We start from the raw sequence: 25,712 nt of genomic DNA, 5'->3' as shown, positions 1-25,712 counted from the left end.
CTGTTCTTGAAGTCTCTGCTGTATATTTATAGGAAGCTCTCTCAGCAATCCCTCGTCCACTGGGGCTTGGAGCCTGTCCGGAGTAACAGAGCCAACATGTTATCACAGTCCGAACTCAGAATCGGTGACATCACTCACACATCTCACACATCTAGACCACGGGTTCCACTTTCATGGCATTAGGGATCCTGACTGAGGACCCCCTGCACTATGAAACCATAGAAATGCAAAATCTTCTTCTCTTACAATCACCCCCTTTAGTTTTATTATGGTACACACTGTTGGCATGTTAGGTGTTAGCTATTTGAGCTGACATCAAGATAGCATACCTGCAGTTACTATAGTAACTGTTGCGTTTAAGCACCTGAAAGCAGGGGGTATGAAGCCTCATGTAAAAAAATTGGCCTCCCCTTTCTGTATGTGCGGCGCGCCCACACCAGTGATCTAGAGAACCGGTTTCATTGGGATGAGATAAGAGAATAATTATACTGGAGGAACGTAACTGCCTGTCTATCTGTGTACATGTGTAACCATAAACCCTTACAGGATGTACAGTGGCTCAATTATGCAGCAACCCCTGCTGATTTTGTGGTACCCAACGTACACCCCTTCTTTACTATCTTGGTATTCCCTCTTCAAAATGAAGACATCCCACCGCAGAATAACAACGTTTTGGGTGTAGTTTTTATGAGATGCTAATTAAAACATTTGCAGATGTTTGAAGATACCAAGTAAGGAGACAAGTATAGGTAGTAGAATCTTCATTTAGTCACTGTAGTTGATGGTGATCAGCGTTACGATACAGACAGCTCTCATTCTGGATTCACAGCACGTTAACCAGCGCTCCAACCTGCATCTCGCTGAGCTGGGCATCAATGGCATCAAGAAGGTAGTCACAGTGGTCTCTTGGCCGTACAGTCGTGCTGGAGCTGGAAGAGTGATGATCTTCATCCAGGTCTGAGCAGCATGAAAACACAAAACAAACACCACAGCTTCACAATGTTTCACTGCCATTACCGTCAACACAAAGAACTAGCTCTACCTGACCCCCAACACAAAACAGCAGACCAGCAATACAGTATGATCAGCAAGTATGTCTTCACCTGAATGGAACAGCTCACCTGCATCTTCTAGACCAGGGTCAGTGTCCTCACAATCACTGTCTGCCATGACCTGCTGATGAAAAACAAATTCAAACAACTTCAGTTCATTTTGATGTGAACCGCATTGGTCTGCTTGTAGTAACCTGGCACTTTGCTAGCCATTACCATATCGTACATTAGCTGCCACTTTGTCAATTAAAAACCACTCCATAGTAGAATATGTAGTAGTTATTTTACAAGGTCTTCCTATGGACGGAAATAAGACTGACTGTTAAGCAGTTTGATCCATTTCTGGTTTTACGACGAGTTTAATAAGACACAACATAGCTTATTTCCTATACACAATGGCTAACTTGTATTAAACTGAATGAATGGGTGAAACTGCTATGCAATAGGAGTCTTATTTCCATCCTGTCTCCCCAGCACTGGGTTGGCCCTCTTTGGGCCACAATGACTGAAGGGGTCTTGCTGGATTGTGGCCCAGTCCTCCAGAACCAAGAGGCGGGCAGATAACCGTCTCCACAAATCTTTCAAGTTCATCTACAGTAGCAGTGGGCAATATAATTGATTCTTATTCAGCTGTTTCTGCACTGTATTCCTATTTGCCACATAATTTATGAAATAATGTTGTTGAAGTACCTAGAGCAAAATCTACTCTTCCTGTACTAGTAATTTAATTCAAGCTCTCTTTTAAAAGAACAAGTAGACTCAAATGACATTATAACAGTTTGATTTCCCCCTATGATATAGTCAATCTTTTTGAACAGTGCGTCTGTTGAAATATATTGTGATTTTTTTTTTTCATAAGTAAAGTTTTTTTTTCATAGTAAAGTTTTGAAAATCCCAGCTTATTATACCTCTTGCAGATTCTCATCGTAATAAAACCCAGATAAATACATTTCAGCAATGGCACTCAGGAAAGATTGCTACTGTATCATAAAAAAAGAGAAAAGGATAAAAAAAAAAAAACTGTTAAAATCTGAAGCAACTTTAACATTGTTTTAGGAGATATGTCAATTTAATTCTAACATTCTTTTCCATGCCAGTGTAAGTTCACCGCTATGTCCCTCTACTATTCTTGGCAATAGCCTGAGGCAGAAACAGTGCTGTCCAGATACGTGGGAGCCGTGTGGCACAGGATGCCAACAGCCTGCTCAGGCTTGCCCATGAAAGGGACTCTGTGTTCAAAGTGCAAAGAATACATTGTGAACACAGACCCCCCCTGTCAGTGTTAACACAGAACTACAACATTAGAAAACCCTACCATGTCTAGCACACACTTTGAATAAGCAGACTGCCATCCACCGTCTGAAGAATGTACTTCTCTACACCCAGAAGTACAAAGTAATAGATTACTGTACAGTACCTTCAAATGAGTTAGGGCAGATGCAGTATTCACATTGATACCTTATTTATAGGAAATGTAAATCTGTTATCGCTGCGTCCGCCCAGGAAACATGCATTATTAACTGCCCTTCAGTACTACAGCATTTGAAGTTAACCTGGGTGTATGGATTGATTTACAAAAACAAGGAAATAACATTGAGATGCACATCTCATTGCTTAATGAAATCCCAAAGACCACAGGCAGGTTAATTACAAGAGATCCCCTTTAAATAGATGGAAAGCAAAATTATACCACAGCAGCAGACCAAGGAGAATTGCACTGAGCAATCAGGTAAAATAGTAAGGCAACAATTATAAACCATTTATTTCAATGGTAATCTCTCCTATATTCTAGAAGAAGCCAAGTTATTGTAAGTGCACTGATGTGTTCCAAAGTCTGCATTTATACAGGAAAATCAACACTGCCAGTTATAACATTACCATTTTTATACAGTAAAATCCACACAGCCAGTTATACAGTTTTTCTCTTGTCAACTACTACATGTTTCCACCACACCAATGAATACTGTCTGAATACAAGCAGGTACTATAGCAGCAATGTGGAGTAGTGGTTAGGACTCTTGACCGGAGGGTTGTGGGTTCAATCCCTTGGGGGGGACGACACTGCTGCTGTACCCTTGAGCAAGGTACTTTAACTAGATTGCTCCAGTAAAAATCCAACTGTATAAATGGGTAATTGTATGTAAAAATAATGTGTAAAAAAATAATGTAATTGTATGTAAAAAATAATGTGATATCTTGTAACAATTGTAAGTCGCCCTGGATAAGGGCGTCTGCTAAGAAATAAATAATAATAATAATAATTAAACCGTGTCACTTCCTGGCACCTGGTTACCCGGTTTGGAATGTCACTATCAAGCGACCGGCCTACAGGTTCAGTCTGGACAACAGGGTCGCCCTGGAAACGCTCTCCCTTAGCGCACAATGGGAGCAATAAACTTCAAATCTGTTTGCTGCTTTTCAATTGAAGTTTGGTGCCGACTGCTGCAGCAGACAGAGAGAAAACACCAACACCATGTTTTTCTCATGTCAGAAATGAGGAGGTATGGGGGTTGAATTTCAAATTTTTTGAAAACACAACCGGCAGAACTAAAGCGACGAGAACTTGTTTCATACAACCCTTAGTGAACTACTTTAATGGCAATACAGTTTTGGCCCTACAGTAGTAGTGTAACAGTTTTGTATTAAGGACCCTGGTATTAGAAACACAATGGAACAACTCAAGCCACATAGTGTTGGGGTTTGGGGCATGCCCATTTCAAAACAGGGGTAGAACGTTTTTTCTTTTTTTTTTTTTTTAAAACAAAACTAACAACAGATAAAAGCAAATTACATATTTTATACAGCATTATCAAAAGCTGAAACAAGGAAAACATCCCGCATCAAAGCCAGTGATATATTTAACTTTCATGTGAAGACTGTCGGTTGACCCTCCCCATGCTAAACGTTCTGTCCATCTGATCAGAACATTACATTCGCATAAGATATGGTATAAAGTATAAAGACCACCTCACAATGAAGGCCACTTTTCTGCAGTGCTGATTCCTTCTAATGACGCCGATGTCAAGTCAAAGCAGTTAGAAGTGAAAGCAGTGTCTTAGGCAGTGTGATGAATGTTCTTGCTGTTAAAAACCCTGCTCAAGGCTGTGTTGCAGGGCAAGGCTTGAGCACAGTGTAGGCAGAGTAATGGGGGAATAAATATAAATCAAAGATGAGAAAGCCACATAGCCGCGACACTATGGGGAAGCCAGGGAGCCGCTCTAACAGCAACTCGAATCACATGTATCTGCAGGGGTGAAGCGACACATGGTGTTACTTTCTTTACATGATCATATAGTAATAGAGGCAAGTATTGTTTATATTGTAATTCTAGCCAAAAGCTCACTGTGGTTCACCAAGTGCTGAGTTTCATTTTTGTCTTTTAACAAAAAAGTCCTTCATGAAATGAGCATTTGATCGTATTATGCCTCATATAAGTAGACCATCAGGACCATCGCATGTATCGTGATTCATATCGTATCATGACTTCCTTTAAAATGCATCGGCCCGAGATAGCGCTAACTTTCAATTACCTTATCTAAAGTAACGGCAGATTTAGAGAAAAATGATAATACTGAGAACCCAGAACCACTCTAACCACTCTAATAAGGGGAATGTAAAAGATGAAATGACATTTGAAGATAGTTAAAGCAGTTGAAGATTAGTGCTAATCCAGGGCTTCATTGTTGAGTTGTTTAATAGTTAAACTCAATACAGAAGGTTTCCTGGTTCAGTAAAGCCTGCAGTATGGTTGTGTAAAAACTGTGAACTCTCATTCCTTGTACCCTCAATGCCCTCTTCAATGATAAGGACCCTTTCAAAAGAATAGCATGAGCTGCAATCTGGATCAAACACGACTAACAAGAATGTATCCAAGTACTACTTTTAGACAGACACAGTTTAGCTGAAGAGACTTGCCTTAAGCACCACTTCCCAGCTGCATTCCTAGTATCATGGAATGGGGGTGATTCTCAGGGTCCACAGTAACGATGGTATTCTTTCACATGTCATCCGATTCAAACTGGTACTTAATACAGTGTGGTGTTGCTTGTTATTGGCATGCTATAAAAATGTACCAGAAATATATCTTGTTTCATATTTGAACTTGCTGGAAGCAAATTCTATAAAGAAACGCACAACACTTACAGTCCATCATTTGCATTTTAAACATTCGATTTCTAAAAAGTAAGAATCTCTAAAACACATACCTGCTATATAAGATCTTACATCTTCCACTGATACAGATTGCAACTGGGCTGAAAAACACACTTCCGTTCAGCCTGAGCTGGAACGCAATGTTCATGCCCACATTAAGGGGTTAGTTTGGATAATCTGCTGGTCTTTAGTGGCGATTTCCATGGCAATGCTCATATTGTCTATCCAGCTGCTAGCCAGGGTGAGGGCACCGCTCCAAATCACTCTGGCATTCTGAAGTGTGCGACAAAGGTTTCAATAACAGCAACTCAAACCAGCTCATTATCATTTCAAATGTAAAGTACTGGCGGTTCACATGCTAATTTTGTCACTTATGCATTTCAGAAAACATACTGAATTGACTTTTTTTTTTTTTGAAGATAACGGATATATCCATGGTATGTAATGTGAGATAGTTTGATGCAGAACAACAGTAAAGTTGGAATAAAAAAAAAACAAAGAGAAGGACAATCAGGACGAAGAAAAGGACAAGATGTTTGCAGATTTGGTTATGAAGTGAGGAATGATTTCTGGTATAATACTGTGTTTGTTCTGAATGGGTTACAGTATCTGGTTATTAGTTGTGCTATCAACTGTGGCTCCCTTTTCTTTCAGGGACGTCCAGTCTGCAGGGGTACAGGAACTCAAAACTTGTACCACAGCTACAGGGAACAGGGGGTTTAGTTCAGGGCCTGTACTAAATTGCAAGTGCATGTAACCCAAGTGAGAAGGCTTTAAGGAAGTGTGTGTGCCAGCAGCTGAAAAAACCTTAAAAAAAATGTATAGAAACTGGCCAGCAAACATGGTCTGGTTTCTCAGATGATGTAGAGTAAGGAGACATGTTAACTGCTATGTAAGAATGTATTAAACGGCTGGCTACCCTGGAATCAGATCTTAGTATTTGATGGAGACTGACTAAAATCGATACAATTACAATAGGTGACAAAATCTGGTGTTCTTTGTCTTTTTTCAATGCATGCAACATTTTATATACATCACAGGATTTATTCCTACTGAAGGTGAAATGATACCTGAACACTGATTCTGCCAAGCATAAAGTCAAAAAAAATAATGTGCCCATCTAAATTGCCTGACCAACAGAGCAAATGATTTGACCTCAGAGCTTGTGTCTGGGTGCAGCAGTCTGCTGTTTGTTTAGTTTTTAACCAAATATATTCTATTAGAATTGCATGTAACAGGTAAAAACAAAGACTATTCTATAGAATATTTTGTAAACGCTCGCATGAGGAAGTATGCCTAGGGAACAAAAAAGTAAAGGAAGTGGAGGGGACCCTTTTTAAGGCTGCACCCTGGCACTGCATACTCCAGTCTGCAGCATGAAATCTATTGATCAGTCGCTAATTTGAAGACATGTTGGTTTACAATAATTTCGTATGAAGCTGACACCAATTATTTGTTACCCTGTGCCTCTTTAATATTTTGGGGGAAAACGCAAACTTGAAAAATAATCAATGTACAATAATATGTACATTTAGAAATAGTTGCTAAAGATCGTTAACTGCAGGAGATTCTGTTTTCACTACATTAAAACCCCTTCATATTCACACTGTAAGTGTGCCCGGCGATAGTCACTTCAGATCATGCAATTATTTCCAATACAAAATTGATGACATTTTTTTTTTTTTTTCGTGACTGGCAGTAGCTGTGCATCGTTAAAATGGTTGTCACGGTATCAGTAATTCTATTTCAATTATCCAGCTGGATTCCACATTGTATCATATGGGCTGGGATTCCTTCAAAAAAAATATAGAATGTTTCACATTCAAATCACTTAGGAATTTCTTATCGGACTTCCTATAGGACTTTTTTTGTGACTAGACATGAATTGCAAGTTATACCCATCACCTTGCAAATCACTTCCCCCACCCCTACAAATCCAGACACCTGCACGCTACTTTACAACAGATTACACTTTAAAAAAAAAAATACAACAAAAAAAAAACTGTACATTATAACAAAAAAATCTGTACAAATGCCGTTCTTAGCATTAGTGTTTACTATATTGGTATAGGGTTACGAAAACATTGTATTCTGTGCAACTTGCAAATTAATTTAAAGGAATATTTTGGTTTATAAACTCATAATTTAAACCAGCTTTAGCTGTTGTATGTGCAAACTAGAAAACAATTCACCAAATGTACCTCATGAGATACTACTTTTTCTGCAAACGGGACACAGCTGAAAACTTTTAATTACACACATTCTTACATAACTTAACCGCAGTGCTAACGCGTTAAACATTGCCAAGATACATTTCCCAATAATTCAAATTCCCTACAGTTGAGAATATAAACTGTACTTACTTTTTTTTTTTTTTTTTAAACAAATTCTTAACTGCAATCTTGAGTTTAACTCCAGTTTCTCATGCTACTCCAACAACTCTTGCACGTTCAGTTTGCAAAAAAACGTGATTGACAGACCCCGGCTCAGGTCGCTTAGCAACCACCAAACGCCGGAGGTCTTCAGTCGCTCAGCAACCATGTACGCCGGAAGTGTCTGCTTTTCATGATTGGTGGATGCAGCAGCAGTTGTGAGCAAGGGTGCAGTGCAGAAACGTGAGGCGGGAGCTGGAGCGCCAGTGCTGCATGTTTACAACTAAAACTGGGGCGTCATCAACATTACCTGCCCCACTTGGGTTTCACAGCAAAGACTGGTTATAAAGATAATGCATTGATAAACATGCTGCCTATATACTCCCTACAGGTACTACAGTCTGACTCACACAATGACCAGCACTTATGGGTTGCAGGTTTTCAGCTGGGCGTGTTGGTTCAAGAGCCTTGGTTCTGGTTTACTGTAAAATGCTCCACTTTTCATTTGTTTGCATGAAGCCTTGAAAAGCACTCCTTTAAGTAGGTTGCTATCTCACCCACCTGGTGCGGACCTGTTTGCTGGAGTTATGTAGTGGCAAGCAGAAGTGGGGAGGAAGCCTGGCTTGTGTCCCTACAGCTTAGCTTTGGGGTTGCAAATAAACTACAGTATATAATCAGCAACAACTGTATTTATGGTAGAGAATACACAGATTAATGCTAAAGAATCAAAGAATAAACACTTTGGGTAGTGCGTGCATAATTGTACCATGTTAAGTTTCTATTTGATAATGCATATGTTTTTCAGGGTTTTGGCAGGGCTGCATCATGAATCCCATTGAGTTAATAAGCATTTCTGTGAGGGGAGTATGTAACTGCCATTCTGCAGTTCGCACAGGGACTTTAAAAACTGACACAAACTACTTGTTGAGCAAGTTTCATATGTTCAGTGTTATTTACATTGACCTTGACCGAAGATGGCTGTCATAATGTGGTCAAGTTTGATCATGAGGATCATACAGAACAATTAAGTGTTTTGTGGTGGTAATTTAAAAAGCTGACGTCACACTTCCAAAGCCTCATATCTAAGAGACCATTTGAGGTAGTGACTTTATTTTCAGGGTTTTATAAACAGGATATAACCCATATCAATCGTACAGACCTTTTCAATATATTCATCTTCACAAACTATTCCGTCAGAGATCAGAAAAATTCAGTTCAGTGTAAAATGTTGGGCACTGAAATTTTCAATGAAAATTAGATTTTTTTCCCTCCTAAAATATAATGAAGACAAATTACTTTCGCTTAGCAGGTGACATCAACAGTGCCAGTAAACTGCAATACTGCTGAACAAATAACTGCTACACCAAAACCTGCTTACTGTTTGATGATATAATTCATCTCTTGTGTGAATAGGATTCACAATACCACCTGCACAACCCTACACACAGGATATGCACACAGTTTATATGACACAGTAGTCAAGGATACGATTTGCATATGGGGGATTTACAAACTTACTAATACAATTCATAATTTGCAAAACGTTTAGGGTCTTTCAAAAAAGTGAACCTTTATTCATTGATCTTGTGCTTCTGTCTCTGTCTACATCCTGAACACAACTGCCTTCCAGAATCAAATCCTCTCCAATTAGAGAGGAGGGATGGAGACTCTCCCATTAGGGGTGGAATGGTTCATTGTCTATCGATGAACCGCGATACATTCTTTACATTAGATTTCATGTATCCTACAGTATGTATCATGATACAGGACCGAACGCACAACATCCATCACTGTAGTTCACTAAATGGTTCTTGAATGAGGAATATGTGTGTTTTATACTCTCCCTTGCTCATTTATTTTTTGACTTTTAACAAAATAGTCACATCATCAAATGATCACAGGACCTTATAATGCATCATAGTAGCCCATCAGGACCATTGCATGCATCCTGATACATAGCGCATCTCAACCTACATATCACGATACATATCGTGAGATTAGTGTATCTTTACATCCCTCTCTCCCATGTCTGATAATACATTTTAAACTCTGCTTAGTTTATGTAAAAAATATAAAGTAAAGCACCCATTTTTGCACTTTTAAGAACTACAATATGCTACATAGTCAACAAATCTTTATTATATATATATTTTAAAGAAGTTTGTATAAATTAAAGGAAACTAAATAATACAATAAAATATAAACCCCATTAGAAACTATTAAGAGGTTATTACCGATAGGGCAAACATCTGGTGAACACTTCCTGCTGGTCTGGCAATAGCATGAAAGTGATTCACCTGTTAATATGTCTCTCCTGTTTTCAAGTCTTCATGGATATGTACAGGGTACTGCTGCTTCTCCTTGAGTGAACCCTTTAATGCCCAAGGCATGTACTAGACTTGCATCTTAATTCCAAACTAGATATGTGAAAAAAAGATATTTGTTACGTTTTAATAATTTGATTTGATCTTCACATTTGTACATTCTGGGCCATATTTACAAGGCGTTTGCCATTCAGAAGGTTAATGCAAGTATATATATATATATATATATATATATATATATATATATATATATATATATACACACACACATACATACACAGATGTGCTCAAATTTGTTGGTACCCTTACAGCTCATTGAAATAATGCTTCATTCCTCCTGAAAAGTGATGAAATTAAAAGCTATTTTATCATGTATACTTGCATGCTTTTGGTATGTCATAGAATAAAGCAAAGAAGCTGTGAAAAGAGATTAATTATTGCTTATTCTAAAGATATTCTAAAATGGCACATTTGTTGGTACCCCTTAGAAAAGATAATAAATAATTGGATTATAGTGATATTTCAAACTAATTCGTTTCTTTAATTAGTATCACACATGTCTCCAATCTTGTAATCAGTCATTCAGCCTATTTAAATGGAGAAAAGTAGTCACTGTGCTGTTTGGTATCATTGTGTGCACCACACTGAACATGGACCAGAGAAAGCAAAGGAGAGAGTTGTCTGAGGAGATCAGAAAGAAAATAATAGACAAGCATGGTAAAGGTAAAGGCTACATGACCATCTCCAAGCAGCTTGATGTTCCTGTGACAACAGTTGCAAATATTATTAAGAAGTTTAAGGTCCATGGAACTGTAGCCAACCTCCCTGGGCGCAGCCGCAAGAGGAAAATCAACCCCAGATTGAACAGAAGGATAGTGCGAATGGTAGAAAAAGAACCAAGGATAACTGCCAAAGAGATACAAGCTCAACTCCAAGGTGAAGGTACGTCAGTTTCTGATCGCACCATACGTCGCTTTTTGAGTGAAAGTGGGCTCCATGGAAGAAGACCCAGGAGGACTCCACTTTTGAAAGAAAAACATAAGAAAGCCAGACTGGAATTTGCTAAAATGCATATTGACAAGCCACAATCCTTCTGGGAGAATGTCCTTTGGACAGATGAGTCAAAACTGGAGCTTTTTGGCAAGTCACATCAGCTATATGTTCACAGACGAAAAAATGAAGCTTTCAAAGAAAAGAACACCATACCTACAGTGAAACATGGAGGAGGCTCGGTTATGTTTTGGGGATGCTTTGCTGCGCCTGGCACAGGGTGCCTTGAATCTGTGCAGGGCACAATGAAATCTCAAGACTATCAAGGCATTCTGGAGCGAAACGTACTGCCCAGTGTCAGAAAGCTCTGTCTCAGTCGCAGGTCATGGGTCCTCCAACAGGATAATGACCCAAAACACACAGCTAAAAGCACCCAAGAATGGATAAGAACAAAACATTGGACTATTCTGAAGTGGCCTTCTATGAGTCCTGATCTGAATCCTATCGAACATCTATGGAAAGAGCTGAAACTTGCAGTCTGGAGAAGGCACCCACCAAACCTGAGACAGCTGGAGCAGTTTGCTCAGGAAGAGTGGGCCAAACTACCTGTTAACAGGTGCAGAAGTCTCATTGAAAGCTACAGAAAATGTTTGATTGCAGTGATTGCCTCTAAAGGTTGTGTAACAAAATATTAGGTTAGTGGTCCCATCATTTTTGTCCATGCCATTTTCATTTGTTTTATTATTTACAATATTATGTTGAATAAAAAATCAAAAGCAAAGTCTGATTTCTATTAAATATGGAATAAACAATGGTGGATGCCAATTACTTTTGTCAGTTTCAAGTTATTTCAGAGAAAATTGTGCATTCTTCGTTTTTTGTGGAGGGGTACCAACAAATTTGAGCATGTCTGTATATATATATATATATAAATATATAAATATATATATATATATATATATATATATATATATATATATATATATATATATTTTACTGTCTCTTCAGGTTGTGTTGATGTTCAATTCTCTTCAATTCTAGTTTTCTGCTGTAGATATATAGGCTAGATTAGTCAATGTGCCATCTACTGTTCTGTCACTTTGGCTCAATTTGCTTTTCCATTGCAGGCAATACACAATGCTCAATGGTGCTGGCGCTTACTAATATATAAAGACACTGATCTTTATATTACATGCGACAGGCAACTAGAACACAAGAGCAACTCCTGAACTCAAGGTCAACGATACCTTAACACGATACCTTAATGAGAGTCATGGGAAGTGCAATGATTTTACACATTTTGTGAACACTAAGCATCAATTGTTTTACACTGGTCGATTGGGGGAAAACAACTGTAACAAATGCACACAATGTTTGCATTAGGCACTAAAGGGTTACGTCAAACAGCAGAAGTTCATGATAGTAAAACTTTTAAGATATAAAATTCAGACAGAAAGAATCTGTCTTCATCATTTTACCTTGATTACAAAGAAGTGTCAAAGATCAAATAATTCACATAACTAATAAAAGCTTTGAGAAAGCTAGAAATCAAAGCTAAAACCCCATTGGATTATTAGAATTATTCGTTAAGAAGACCCATGAGCACAGTTGAAGGGTTTTGTATGGAAGCTAAGCTGTGTACTGTTCTGTCTGATGGTTCTGTGTATATCCTAAGCATTGGGTTTATGCCTGGAGTTGTTCGCTACAGTTTATATACATCCATATCATGCATACTAACAAAATCTAGCATGTTGTATTTGTATTACCAGAGGAAAATTTAAAAATAATTTTGGCATTTTCCTGCTGTTTTTGGTACATAAAATGTTGAAAATAGTTACCATTGGAACCACCATTTTATATTTTTCCTAGGCATGACTTCAATTTCATGTGTCTTAATCACATGGAAATCGTACACTTTTATCGAAAAAAGCATGCCACAGACTTCAGTTTCAGATACTGATTTGAATTTCACAGACCGTAGCGAACGACCAGACAAATAAAATGCATTATCCAGTTCCGTACACCTCACATTATTGCTGAACTGAATTTACAAATAAAGTGTCACCTTTCCAATACGTTCACATTTCAAACACCAATTAGATAATAACTTCAAATTACAATGTTTTGAAAATGTTTTACCATACATTATCTGAGCAACATGACTGGGTTTGACATAAATATTCAATGAGCGAGACGACAGCATGATTAAGTTAGATCCTTTTTTTAAGGGAGTGCTAGTATAGGTGTGACCCAGGATTCAGTCTGAATGAGCTGCCCTCTATGAGGCTGCTATGAGGCTGAGCAAGGCCAGGTAATGCACCCTTGAAAGAGGCATAGGGGAGAAGTAGAAAACAAAGCCTAAGAGATTGGGGCAAACCAAGGGGCTGGCGTCTCGCCTCTAGAATGACCTCTTAATTAAACGCATGATTCTCAAACATCAAAACATTACTTGTATATTATTTTGCTTTGTTCCATTGATTATATAGTGAACTAGTTTCTTTCCATTCAGGATACAATCTGCATAGCAATAATGGTGAGAGGTGTGAACTCTCCTGCCTCCTTCATGGCTCTTCATGGCTCTTCTTTCTATCTACACGGTCTGCGCTGTATTTGTCACGCCAGTGCTACGGAACTCTTTTTCGAATTCTACCCTATTAGAACCACTTAAAGAACGACTTGGCATGAATATGAAATATCAGTTACCTTCACTGATGGATTCTTATTCCTATATTCACTTGATCTATTTCATTAATCAAATCCTGGTAAAACTCAAAGTATGAAAGCAATCCAGTCAAACATGTCTTCTCTGTAATTACAGCTGGTGCACCAGTCTGTGTAATGGTAAGAACCAATATGTTTTTTTTTTTCTGACACTGATTTTTGTAGAGGTCATCTGATGGGCAAAACACAGCTTCGGTTCACTGTGAATCACTTCACTGAAGATGCACTCATAAAATACCTTTGCTCAGTGGTAATGGCATCAGATGAAATGTCTGTCCATTTAATATTGTTTGACTCCCTGCAAGGGGGGGCGGTGTTTGAACAGGTGAAGGGTTACACTCTACCAGCTGGGTAGACATGATTCTGAGAGCTCTGTTGAAGCCACAGCTTTAAACTTTTGGGAAATAGATGCCATGAATGAAACAGAAAACGATGTACAAATTGAAACAGCAATCAGTGAGTTCAGATATCTGTGATACTCCACACCCGCACCAAGTTGCTCTTTAATGGAATGGAGACAACTTCATTTTTTCACATAGACCAAAATGGAAGTTTTGTTCACTTAAAATCACCTTGGAAGATTACGCCCAAGAATAATAATGTATTATACAAATTATATTAAAAAATTAAAAAGCAAATCACACCAAGGTGACGGTTACTAGATTCTATTCTGATAAGCTAAACGTTTTTTTTTTTTTTTTAAATGTAAATTTACAATTTTGTTTTTTGTTTAAAACAATTGCACTATATACAGTTTTTATTGAATTTTATTTTCTTCACCAAATATTCACAGGAGCAGCTGAGTGGTAGGGATTTTTAATCCAGTGACTTTCTATACCTGTTTCCAGTACCAGCAATGATATATTTTAAGAAGCTAAGGTTGTGCTGTCACAGGTAGATGTTATCCAGACACCTGCTTCCAGACTCACAGAACTAGAGAATGTGTCACTTCCTGAACTGCACCAGTCTAGTGGAGAATTCCTTTTTAGGGTATATGGGATGCCTCAGTCGCAGTCTGTCTAAGCAGAAGTAATTGCTGCTACCTGATGTTTAACACGTATTTAAATTGGAAAAGCATATCACCTGTCTGAAATAGGTATCTTTAAAGCACAACGAAGCTACTTTGACCATTTTCCTTTTGATACTATTTCAGATAACTTATTGGTATTGGATGACACAGTACAATGCCTGACCCGAAATTGACTTTTGCAATGTAAATACGTGTGTGCTGACTGCCGTTAGCAGCAATCATGTGAACCATGACTAAGGCTCCTAGTTGTTCCAATAATACCATCTAACAGTGTGAGCTGGTTCTGAACCCCTTCTCGAAGCTGGCTTTTGACGTCATCAGGAAGCAACTGGCACCTGCTTGATGTTTTTCAAAGGAAGGCATTCACATGTTCTCTTAATGCTGCACTGGTGGCTAATTCAAATCTGATAATCACAAATTAATAAGAACCAACATCTGATGGGCAAAACACAGCTTCAGTTCTTTATCAATCAATTCACTGAAGCTGCACTTAAAAACATCAGTGTGGCCAGTGTTAATGGCATTGGATGAAATGCCAACTTTGTATTGTTTTATCAAAATAATCCTGGAGGACAAACAGCAGGCCCGCTTGAACTCAGTGGACAACAGCTTTGCAGAGCCAAGACACGAATCTACACTCCCTAGAGTATATGACTCGCCCTACACACCACGCAGCCATGCCCTTACCAGGTGAGCAACTCAGGGACCCCCATTACCATATTTAGGTAAATCTTTGAATTCTTTCAAGTATATTTTTGGTGTGATGCCACCTGATGACCTCTTTCAAATGACCTTCAAGCTTCCAATTCAAATGAGCTTGCGGTATAATTTCCCAGAGCTTTCTTTCCTCTGGGAACTCTGAGAGAAGGAGTTAAGCACCAGATCATTTCAGTTTGACAGACTGGTGTTGATTGTCTTAGACTTTACAAAGTCCAGGACCTATTGGAAAAAGACAGATACTGTACCCTTTCCGGCTAACTAGCCCATTTCTCTGTTTTTTAAAGGCATTGTTCTCATTAAGTCCCCTGAGAAGGTACCTTCAAAGAAGCTACACTGGTGGCATTTGTTTGTCAGCAGTGTCATGACACAGCAGGACAGCAGAGTAACATTCTTGATACAACTAGATCTTGTATGTGGCCTTTACATACAATTCACAAATCATATTTCATTTACTGCTTCATCCTGTCATAGTATTACAATTTTGAATTAATGACCCATTCTTTCTTTTATATGACCATTTGATACAGTTTGTGTAATAGCATACACAACCTTTAGATAATTTATTGTTATCTGGACCAGTCCACTAAATATTACAATGATCAACATCTGTATTACTGTTGTTGTTTAGAATCACTTTGTGTATCATTTTCTGTTTCACTCATCACATCCTGGTTACTTATAAAACTCTTTTAAAATCATCACTGCAGCTTCAACAGAGCTCTTAGAAACTAATCTCAAAATGTTACCATTAACCTGTTTCTGTGCAACACTGCCACCAGTGGATATAACATATGCTGCATTTAAGCCACTTCACTAAACCCACTGGGAGTGTTGCAGGGGGACAGGTTAATGGTTACACTCTGGTGTACGAGCTGTACTTCGAGATAAGACATGTTTGAGAGCTCTATTGGTTTCACAGGGGGTGATTTAAAAAGTCACCTGGATGTATCGACAAACAGACAATGGTATACAAAGCGAATCTAAATAAACCATTTAAGACCACCTTTCAAACCTGTATTATTAAAAAAGAAAATGTTTAGTGTTAGAAATGATCATTTAAAAAAGCTCAGAGGCTGTATTATTTAAAGCACACCCTGCAACACCAGAAATTCTCTAATTGATCCTGCGCTGACATTACACTTGTGTTTATGTGTCACTGCTGTCACTGGATTGCTATCAAATGCCAACACTGTTTTTCTCTCTTTTCTCAGCCTGTGTTTCTTTCAGAAGGTTACACATTGTAGATCACTGCTGTAGTCTCAACAAGTGGTCGTTACTCTGCTTGGCAGTCTGGCGGGTGTGAGTAGTTTGGGCTCCAGTGCAGTCTGGCTTGCTTCTGTCTCCAGACTATATATATATATATATACACATACACAGATATTTATATGCATTTCCCCACTCTTTTTCTCTTTTCTATTGCTGAATTAGAGGTTTCCGAGGTCCATCAGTCTCTGTGTTTCCTCAGAATATATCAGGGCACTTCTTCCAATCCTTTTTCTCTTTTGCCTCCCAGTAACCCCCCTTATACACGAAAGCAGTCTCCCGAGATATGGGGTCCACCTTCTTCTCAAACCATAGTGGCTGATAGCCTTCGTATTCTTTGCCTGCAGATTTAAAAAAAAACAAGGGAAACCCCGTTTATTCCATGCTTTGACTACACCATTAACCTTTTCAGTGCCTTCGATGTCTTGTCATTTAATTGTCTCTCAGTGTACCAGTGATGACCGGACAGAAATGAAAAAACGTATTAAAGGGATCTTCATTTTCTAAATATGTAACCTGTTTATTTCCTATGTTATGCGTTTTGTATAGTTCTCCATTGTTGTTTCAGCTAATATTTACCGGGCTTACAAACTAATGTTCGATTTCCAGCTACTGGATCTGCTCATAAAAGCTGAATTTCTGAGATGTGAAAAATAACTACCCATAGCTGAAGAAAGACTAGTGACAAAGCCAGCAAAATAACTATCTAAGCAGAAGCAACAATAAAGCATTACCTAACAGGAAAATAAAGAGGTAAGAAATGAAATGTAAATGGTTTAAAATATCCCTTTAACATCACATGCTGTTTTATGAAACAGGCATGTTTGAAACGTAGTTGAGTTCATGGCTGTACTGAAACACATATGGACGCTGCATGTGCCCTCCTGAGACACACTGTGAAGCAGTCTGACTTGTTCATCTGGTTTGTACACAGAATGACATAAATAAACAGAAGAGTGTGGGGAGCATTGGGACATGGGAAGCATTAAGATCAATGTGTTTCTACTCACAGTACTAGGGAGACTGAACTCACCATTACACCAACATTGACTAGATTACTCACCATTATCATGGTCAGATTTGAGGCCTACATCTCATCTGCTAACCTACTGCATCCTGAACATATATTTAAACAATAATGACCCAAACTGGTGGAGAAATACTGCACAGGTGTTGTACCGTTATCGTTCAGGTGATCCTGTTTTTATCTCATAAAGATGGATAACCAAATTAGACTTTTGTCCCTTACAGTAATGGTTTATAATACATATTAATAGTAATAATAATACCTAGGTTGTCAGAAAACCCAGCCTGGTTTAGTATGCTTTTTACTATGTTATCTATACATTATACTACCCTCCCTACAGGTAACAATGGGATTTCTGTGAACTATAACAGAAATATTAACACTTTTACCTGTTGGTTCAAACAGTGCTGTCTACTCAATATACAAAAGTTAATTGAAGTTTCAATATAACCTGTAGTAATTATCTCCATAGTGGACACATATAAGTGATATTATTAATACAAGTATTTGAGTAGAAAATATTCTCTAGGAATGAGAGTGTTAAAGAACTGTCTGAAAGTCTAGGCATTTCTTGGTCCAAGTTATACTCCACATGTGTAATGCAGCCCACTCTCCCCGTCATTAGATTTAGCAATGAGTGTTCACAGTAACCTGAGTCTATACTTATCAACTGTGAATTGTACATACATTGTACATACAAAAAACACTCCTTGATAAACATGCTTAAATTAAAAGTTTTATGAATAGCCCCCATTAAAGTATTTAATGTTTGTTTTGGTGAACTAAATAAAGTTTTATAATCTTTAAGGCAAAAGTTCTCAAACTGTTTTGTTGGGAGACCCTTTTTTAAAAATTATTTCTAATAAGGAGCTCAACTGAAAACTTAGCAAAAGGCAAATCACAAACTGTGCTGCAGTAAAAGCAGATGTTTTTATGTAACCCGTCTCTCACTATATAAATGAAGGGTTATTTTTTAGTACATTGAGCATATATGTTGTTTTACAAAGGGGAGATTTCTCGAATTTCCTGGGGACCTGCTTGGCACCCTTTGCAGACCCAGTTTGAGAACATCTGTCTTCACAGTTTGTAAAGAGAACCTCATTCTGGACAGTTTCACAGACATTGTGTACGTGTGAGGCTGATAAATATAGACCCGGGTCTCATATGCTACTGTACCACAATAAGAAGTCTACAGCGAGCTAAAGGAAAGAGCTTGAGATCATCAGGAACTCACCCGAGTCATATTCAGACTCTGAAGTCAGAAAGAAAGAGAGAAAGAAAAAGGAAAGAGAAACAAGCAGAGGGGTAAGTCAGCATTGTCAGGCTTGTCACATCTAGAGGCCACCATTAGGACTGTTCTGCTGTAAAATAGCTCACAGGAATATATGTGCTTCGGGGAAATGTGATGAACCCTGTTGAAAACAGCGGTACTACAGAAGTGTGGCTCTTGACACAGACGGTACTGCAGTCACTGCACAAAGTCTAGCCGTGGCAATTTGGAGCATCTTAACTCACCCTTCTTATTTCATTCTTTGATATAAATAGTGGTTTAATGGGGCTTTCTTTGATGTGTGGTAAAAGCATTGCAACGTGTAGTAAATAGTAAAGCACTGTCAATAACACATACATATCGTAAACAATGCAAAATAGCCATGGTACACAGGTAAATGCACAGTACAAGCACATATAAGCTGGAAAATATTATGCAAAGGAATTTATGTTATGTTAATAAGGTATGTCAATTAATAGTCTACAGCTCTTTTCTTGCTAAAGTAAAATGCCATTGAAAGAGCAGTAAACAAGCATCAAATTATTATTTTCTATGAAGGGCATATTGTCAGTTAGCAATTGACATTAACATTTAAGAGTTCAATTTCAAGCCAGCCATCGGCCAAAAAAGGCTAATGCTGCTTGCCTGGACCGTAACTATTAAACATTCAATAGTGCCCGATTTAGAAATGCTAAATGACGAATGTTTCTACTAGATGTTTCTTGTAGCATTTCTAAAGTTTTAGTTAAGCAACACGTGCAGTGTTAGGAGTTGAGTGGCCCTCGTACCATCGTCCTGAGCCTCCACAGCCTCTGCCTCTCTCCGGCGCCGCACGGCTCTCTGCTTCTCCTCCAGACGCTGCTTCTCCACGTTGGCTTCATCCCAGCGCCCGTTCTCCATGAGCCGCTGGTCCGGCCGACGCCTGCTGTCCGTCGGACACACCCCCTCCTCGGGCTCGTTCAGGGTGAGAGCCAGCTCCGAGAAGTGGTACATGTTCTCCGCATTTTCCCTGGAGACAGGTTATATGATTGGTTTATGTAGTACTGCTCTTTTGTGATTGGAGCTAACAAAATAGTTCTAGAACGCTTGCCTAAACCGCACTTCCTGGGTCAAAGAATGTTACTGGCTGCAAAACATGTCAGTCAATAAGGGAAGCAGCTGGTTGGTTCATGACAGGAAAGAAGCCATTGAAAGTGTGGGGAAAATGTCTCCCTCCAGTGGAAATGACCAAGCAAGTGCAACACTAACTGAATGCACGGCTTGCAAACAGATTTCTTTAACCAAGTGTAGATAAAATACATGTTTGCTATAACTTTCGTTTCTTTAAAAACTGGACATTTTAGACCCATATAATGAATGGCAGTGAGCAACAGGTAAGATTTATGGAATTACTTTGTTAGCTAGCATCACATTAAAGGGTAATCGATTGTACAAGGATCAGTATTCTCTAGGTATAGCTGTTAACAAGTGCTTTGGTTTTTCCTTGTTTTAAGGCTCTGGATTTTAATAAAAAAGGACAGGTAAGTGCCGCTTGTGACAGATCAGTGACTCAACTCAGCAACAGGCTGCTGTCGCTATGCAGTCAATGGGTTCTTTATAACGTTTGTTTATCAAAGCTGTACCGAAGGATTTGAAATCCCAGTAAAAGTGAAGAGATTCTGTAGAATCTTGGTTGTAACACTTGGTTGAAACATTTCATTTTTTTTATTATGGAGTTAAAAAAAGTTTTCAACTGATTTTGGAGGGTCTGGTTTATAGGCTTCTTTCGAATCAACGTTTCGACTCTCTCAATGTCTTCAACACTGAAACATTTGAAAATGATCGTAAACTGAATATGGCAATGGGACACTGCAGCTTTAATCTGCTCCATGGTCTTAAATAAATCAATCCTGATTTGACTGGACTTGCTTCTACCTGAGATTACAGATTGTACTTGCAGTCTTTCCAAATCCAGTAAAACTCTTAAATGGGATTCTTCAGTAGAGCCATTTTAAGGAGCTCAATCAGCCCTACACGGCTTGATGGGCCTGGTTTAAGGACTCACGGGAGTGGGTATTTCTCCCAGAGCAGTTTGGACGGCAGGGTCTGGTACACTGTCTTCTGCTTGCCCTCGGAGCCGCTGTTACCTCGGCTGCTCTGCACGATTTTTGAATACTCCATCTTATCATCCCACGTGCCTGAGAGGATGTAGTGCGCCTTCGCCTCTCCGTCCGTCACCACACCTGTTACCTGTGAGAGCAGAGCGAGGTCAAAGCAAAATCGAGAGATTCCCCGGAGGGAAACTTCAAATAAACATCTGGAAGCCTTTAGTGTTATTTGTCTTTACCACCACCCTCATGGGCTACCATCCTTCAAGCAAATGGACATAAATCCACTGCAGTCCCCCTCACTACCAGCAAAACACACAAAACCAATGCAAATACAGAAAAGCACTGTTTCACTTGGACACGTTTGATCTTCTGCACAAAACTTTAACTTTAAACAATCAAATTCTGTTTCTATTTATAAAATGCAGTTGTTCTACAAACTGTTCTCGCTTCTTTAACAACAACGCTGTACAACGGTTATGAATATGAAATAAAAAAAAAAATGTACATACATATTTGAAAACACTTTGAAAAAACAAGTTTCTCTCATGAGCTTTGTGTAGGACCTGTTATCATCCATGCTGTTTACTGTACAGTTGTTGAACTGAATTCTAAATCCTTTTGATTGCAGCAGGAGGTTTTACACAGAAGGTGACACATAAGGTCTGCCATGGGATACAAAACAAAAATGTAGAGCTCATGTGTTTTATATTGTTGACCAGGAGAGGGATGCTGTTAAATGTTCCACATCTCTCTTTATCCTGTAAAACATGCAACTGCATTTGATCCAAAGAGGATGCTGTATTCACTACATTCATATGTCTTCAGTCCTCAGCACTTTATTTTCACTTTGACTCTGTAAAGCCCATTTATCTTGCCACCATATAAATGATCTGCCCCACTAGGACAACTTAATATTGAGGCCTTGTGCAATTAACAAAATCACACTGCTATCCCAAAACATTACCCCTACATGTCCAATTTCCCTTCTCTTTCTCTTTCCCTATATCATTGTTATCTATTTGTTTTAGTTTCTTAGTATTACCTTCATTTCTGAAGTTATGGATAAATCTCCACAGAAATCCTGGCTTCACAGGCATAATATTGGGAGTCTCTCTCTGTCTTTCATTCAGGCGTGAAATGTGTAATAGGAAGGAATTGGGGTCATTTTGATGTGTGGTGCAGATAGTCAATGGGGTGTGGCAGCCTGATTTTAACAGAGAACATTCTAATTGGCAGAACATATAATACTGCTTATTATGGGACAACCTGTATTATGAAGGGTGATTGTTGTAACCAATAGATCAGTTTTCATAACCTAATAGTACCTTTATGTTGTAAAGCAAGACAAATAAATCATACATTATTATTTTAATATTGTATAGACTGGGACTGGAAAAACACCAGTTACAATTGTTAAATGAATAAGAAATAAATGAAGACAACTTTCAAGCGCCTAAATTAATTGTCTGAGTTGTTCGTCTCTGGATTTAATTGCTGAAATAAATCATGCTAATGACAAACTGGAGCTTTGAAAATGTAGCCTTTTGTACTTTGTTAAGTCGAATACAGCACAGCAACTAAACTTTTTTTTTACTTTAATGTTGTTTATCAGTTAAGAAACTTTTTTTAACTGCTAATCTAATCATATTTTTTTGTAATATCAGCAGTTGTTTTTTAGTCCGATTCCACTTAAAGTGAATGAGAATTGTGTTAAAAATATCTTGCGTTGCACAATAAAGCTTCTATTACTGAAGACAATCATCTCTGCAGTGGCTTCTCTTCAGCAACACACCTACACATCCTCCAAACTCAATATTCACTAACTGGCTGCAGCAGGAGTTTAATTAAATTCATCTTTGAGGGTCTGAATGAAAAATGACATTGTCACTTACAGCTGGCAGCCTCTGAGCTCTGCTGTAGTGTGAGCCGACCTGCTTCTTACCTTTCTGGCGACGTCCCTGGAGAAGTAGCTGTAGGGCGAGAACTTGAGCTGGCAGGTTTCCTTGGTTTTATGATTAACCACATCTATATCCCCCGACTGCAAAGGAAAACACAGGAAAAACAAGTCAGCAGGTATCTCTCCTGATCTGAGTATCAATAACGTGCACGAAGTTTCCTGATAGTTACAGTAGATAAATGTTTTTTTCAGATATATGGAGGTGAAGCGTGGAATACTGCCTCTCCTACATCCCTTCTCAGGGTGTTTCATCCCCAGCAGGAGATAATAAGAATAAACAGTATAGCTAATCTTAATGTGACATCATTTCCATCTGATACAAACGATCTGTCACAAGCCATGTAATACAAGGTATCTGATACAAAGACATTTTAGATGGATGTATCACTTTAATATCAGTGTGTATTATACAGGTACATTAAACACATGTACTATATCAGTATGTGGTTCCCAGCTTGAAATTCACTTTCACTATAGAGAAAAGGCACTCTTATGCAGTATTTTAATCACTACATACAGTTAAACCATGTTAAATGAATTAGAAGGATCAATTAAAAGGAAAGTAGCCCCCAGTTCAACTTTAATGTGAAGACACGCTGGCTGTAAAGGTCGTCTATCTTTCTTTTTTCATTTTTTTTTTCTTCCAGTCCCTTGGGCGTCTATGATAGAATAATGTTTGTTCCAATCCCAGCATCTCTTTAGTGATCCTGCTGCGAGGCTTGTTGTTCAGTTTATTGGAGTGGAAATGACACGGTAACCCCAGACAAAACATGTCACAGTCCAATAGGTGTTTGATTACTATGATAGTCGATCACAGCTTTCTGTTCCAAAGGTCACCGAGAACACAGATGAGACACCCGACTCTCTGCACACACAGTCAGAAACTATTATTATAACACTAGTGTGTTACATTGAAGAAACCCAACTGCTAGCAGATCACAGCATTTCCAGAAATAGCAACACAATGGATCTGGAAAAGCACAGTGGTACACAGTGGTCCAGTAGAGCTATATTACTACAATTATATTACACAAAATTGGAATGGATCCCACTGCTTAACTCAGCTGCTACTTGTAGAAATATTATAAGAAACTTAACATCAATGACATGTGTTTAGATGCCTTCAATGTTGAAATTTGATTCATATAGCAATGACCCCCAAGTGGTGAAATGTGATTGCCTTCCTAATGGTGTAACTTGCACCTTCTACACCTGCGCAAGGTTCATTTGATTATTCACCAATTCGGTTCATTCTCGCCATGTTGGCAGTAAATTGCACAAGTATATTTGACTCTATAAGGGCCCTTCACTAATTCAGATTTCAATATTCTATTTTTTTCATTATCTGTAAGTCAAATAGCAGAATAAAGTGAGAGCACTATGCAAAATCAGCATCCGCACATTCCTCTCAATGGGACCATTAGGAGATCCATCAGACTTTACCACTTGGGGTTGCATCAACCAGTCATATAAGGATATGCATTAAAACTCAACACAGAAGACTTTGAAAAGACGAGTGGAAACGCTTGCCATTTAATGTATTAAGTTGATTTTAGTATTTCTAAATATAGCACTTTTTAGTGTTTTCTAGTTAGGAATCAATTGCCACTTGAGGTTGGGAAGCCTCTGGCACTCCTATACAGTAAGTAGCGCCTCTAGTTTTAAATGAAGCCTTCAACATTCAAACAGGTTTTACATGAATGCCCATTCTGATGAATACGCTCAGTTAAAATGCATGACTGCAAATCACCCATGCATGATACTTGCATGTTTGAGAATCATGGGGTTCAAATGAATGTGCACGGTCAAGATTTGAGTTCAATTTCTACAGTCCCAAGGAGAACAAGCTAATTTTGAGTACAGTATGTATTGGTTTGGATGGTGTGAAAATGTTACAATTGTGGTACCAATGGCACCCTCATTCCCTTGTTCTTTCATTGCCCCTTAGTACCATGGCCATGGCCAGTGTCCATGCCAAACTCAATGAATCAACACTCCTGAACCTATTATTTTAAATCCAGTTAAACCCCCTAACCTGGTTCCAGTTTGAAACTGCTTGACATGCAGAACATATGGAGGGTTTGGGAACCTCAGATTGATTTTTCACAGGGTATTTAAGCTGACAAAGGGGCTGTGTAAAGACGACAGACCTGATCGATCCAGAGCTTGCCCACGATGATGTTGTGCACAGTAGAGGTGACTTTCCTCCAAACGTAATGATTTCCGCTGGAGTGGAACTGCAAATGAATGGCACCTGAGGAGACACAGAGACGTGGGTCAGAGAGCAGTGAAGACCATGCAGTACCAACAAGCCAGGCAACTCAAACCCACCAACACACAGTACCAACTAACCAGGCAACTCAAACCCAACACACAGTACTAACTAACCAGGCAACTCAAACCCACCAACACACAGTACCAACTAACCAGGCAACTCAACCCCAACACACAGTACTCCAAAACCCCCAAATATGACGGGTCTTATCTTAAGTGTAATAAAGTAACCAGCATATTTTGACCCGTGAGCACACCTGAGTTTTGTAATGAGGCCAGTATAGGGGTGCAGTTGAGCCAGTCAACAAGGTTTATAAAAGAGAGATGGTAGATCAGTATGACAATAGTTTGCTGTACTGAAACTTGAAAGTAAACCATTACACTTGAAGCCCCCTTTAACCTGGCTCAGACGATCAGAGATTGACTGGAACACTTTCACAATGCTCTCTCTTGGGGATTTAAACAATTTG

The 25,712-nt window shown here is 38.7% G+C and overlaps 2 protein-coding genes across 9 annotated transcripts in view; both read right to left on the bottom strand.

The window, feature by feature from the left end:
* The window catches only part of LOC117426424 (plectin-like), a 31,793-nt gene extending 19,976 nt beyond the window's left edge, over positions 1 to 11,817 (bottom strand). The window contains exons 1-4 of one of the 4 annotated variants that reach the window (XM_059033301.1): positions 7,568 to 11,817; positions 1,104 to 1,176; positions 851 to 957; positions 1 to 73 (exon numbers count right to left, since the gene is read on the bottom strand). In XM_059033301.1, the coding sequence (XP_058889284.1) occupies positions 1 to 73; positions 851 to 957; positions 1,104 to 1,170 (247 nt within the window). In that variant the 5' untranslated portion in view covers positions 1,171 to 1,176; positions 7,568 to 11,817. Of the gene's footprint in view, positions 74 to 850; positions 958 to 1,103; positions 1,177 to 5,257; positions 5,355 to 7,567 lie in introns of those variants that run through there. The other 3 variants (XM_059033303.1, XM_059033302.1, XM_059033300.1) reach the window with 3 other exon arrangements.
* A 36-nt stretch (positions 11,818 to 11,853) lies between these two features.
* The window catches only part of LOC117426706 (oxysterol-binding protein 2-like), a 110,050-nt gene continuing 96,191 nt past the window's right edge, over positions 11,854 to 25,712 (bottom strand). For 4 of the 5 annotated variants that reach the window (XM_059033304.1, XM_059033305.1, XM_059033307.1 and 1 more), the window contains 6 exons: positions 25,119 to 25,222; positions 22,954 to 23,049; positions 20,966 to 21,150; positions 19,710 to 19,930; positions 18,886 to 18,903; positions 11,854 to 16,965 (listed from right to left, as the gene is read on the bottom strand). In XM_059033304.1, coding sequence (XP_058889287.1) covers positions 16,823 to 16,965; positions 18,886 to 18,903; positions 19,710 to 19,930; positions 20,966 to 21,150; positions 22,954 to 23,049; positions 25,119 to 25,222 — 767 coding nt within the window. In that variant the 3' untranslated portion in view covers positions 11,854 to 16,822. The remainder of the gene's footprint in view (positions 16,966 to 18,885; positions 18,904 to 19,709; positions 19,931 to 20,965; positions 21,151 to 22,953; positions 23,050 to 25,118; positions 25,223 to 25,712) is intronic. The other variant, XM_059033308.1, reaches the window with a different exon arrangement.

The sequence above is a fragment of the Acipenser ruthenus genome, chromosome 11 (genome assembly GCF_902713425.1).
Source record: "Acipenser ruthenus chromosome 11, fAciRut3.2 maternal haplotype, whole genome shotgun sequence".
Classification (NCBI taxonomy): Eukaryota; Metazoa; Chordata; class Actinopteri; order Acipenseriformes; family Acipenseridae; genus Acipenser; species Acipenser ruthenus.
Note: the sequence above shows the minus strand (reverse complement) of the source record. Positions and strands in the feature narration are given on the sequence as shown.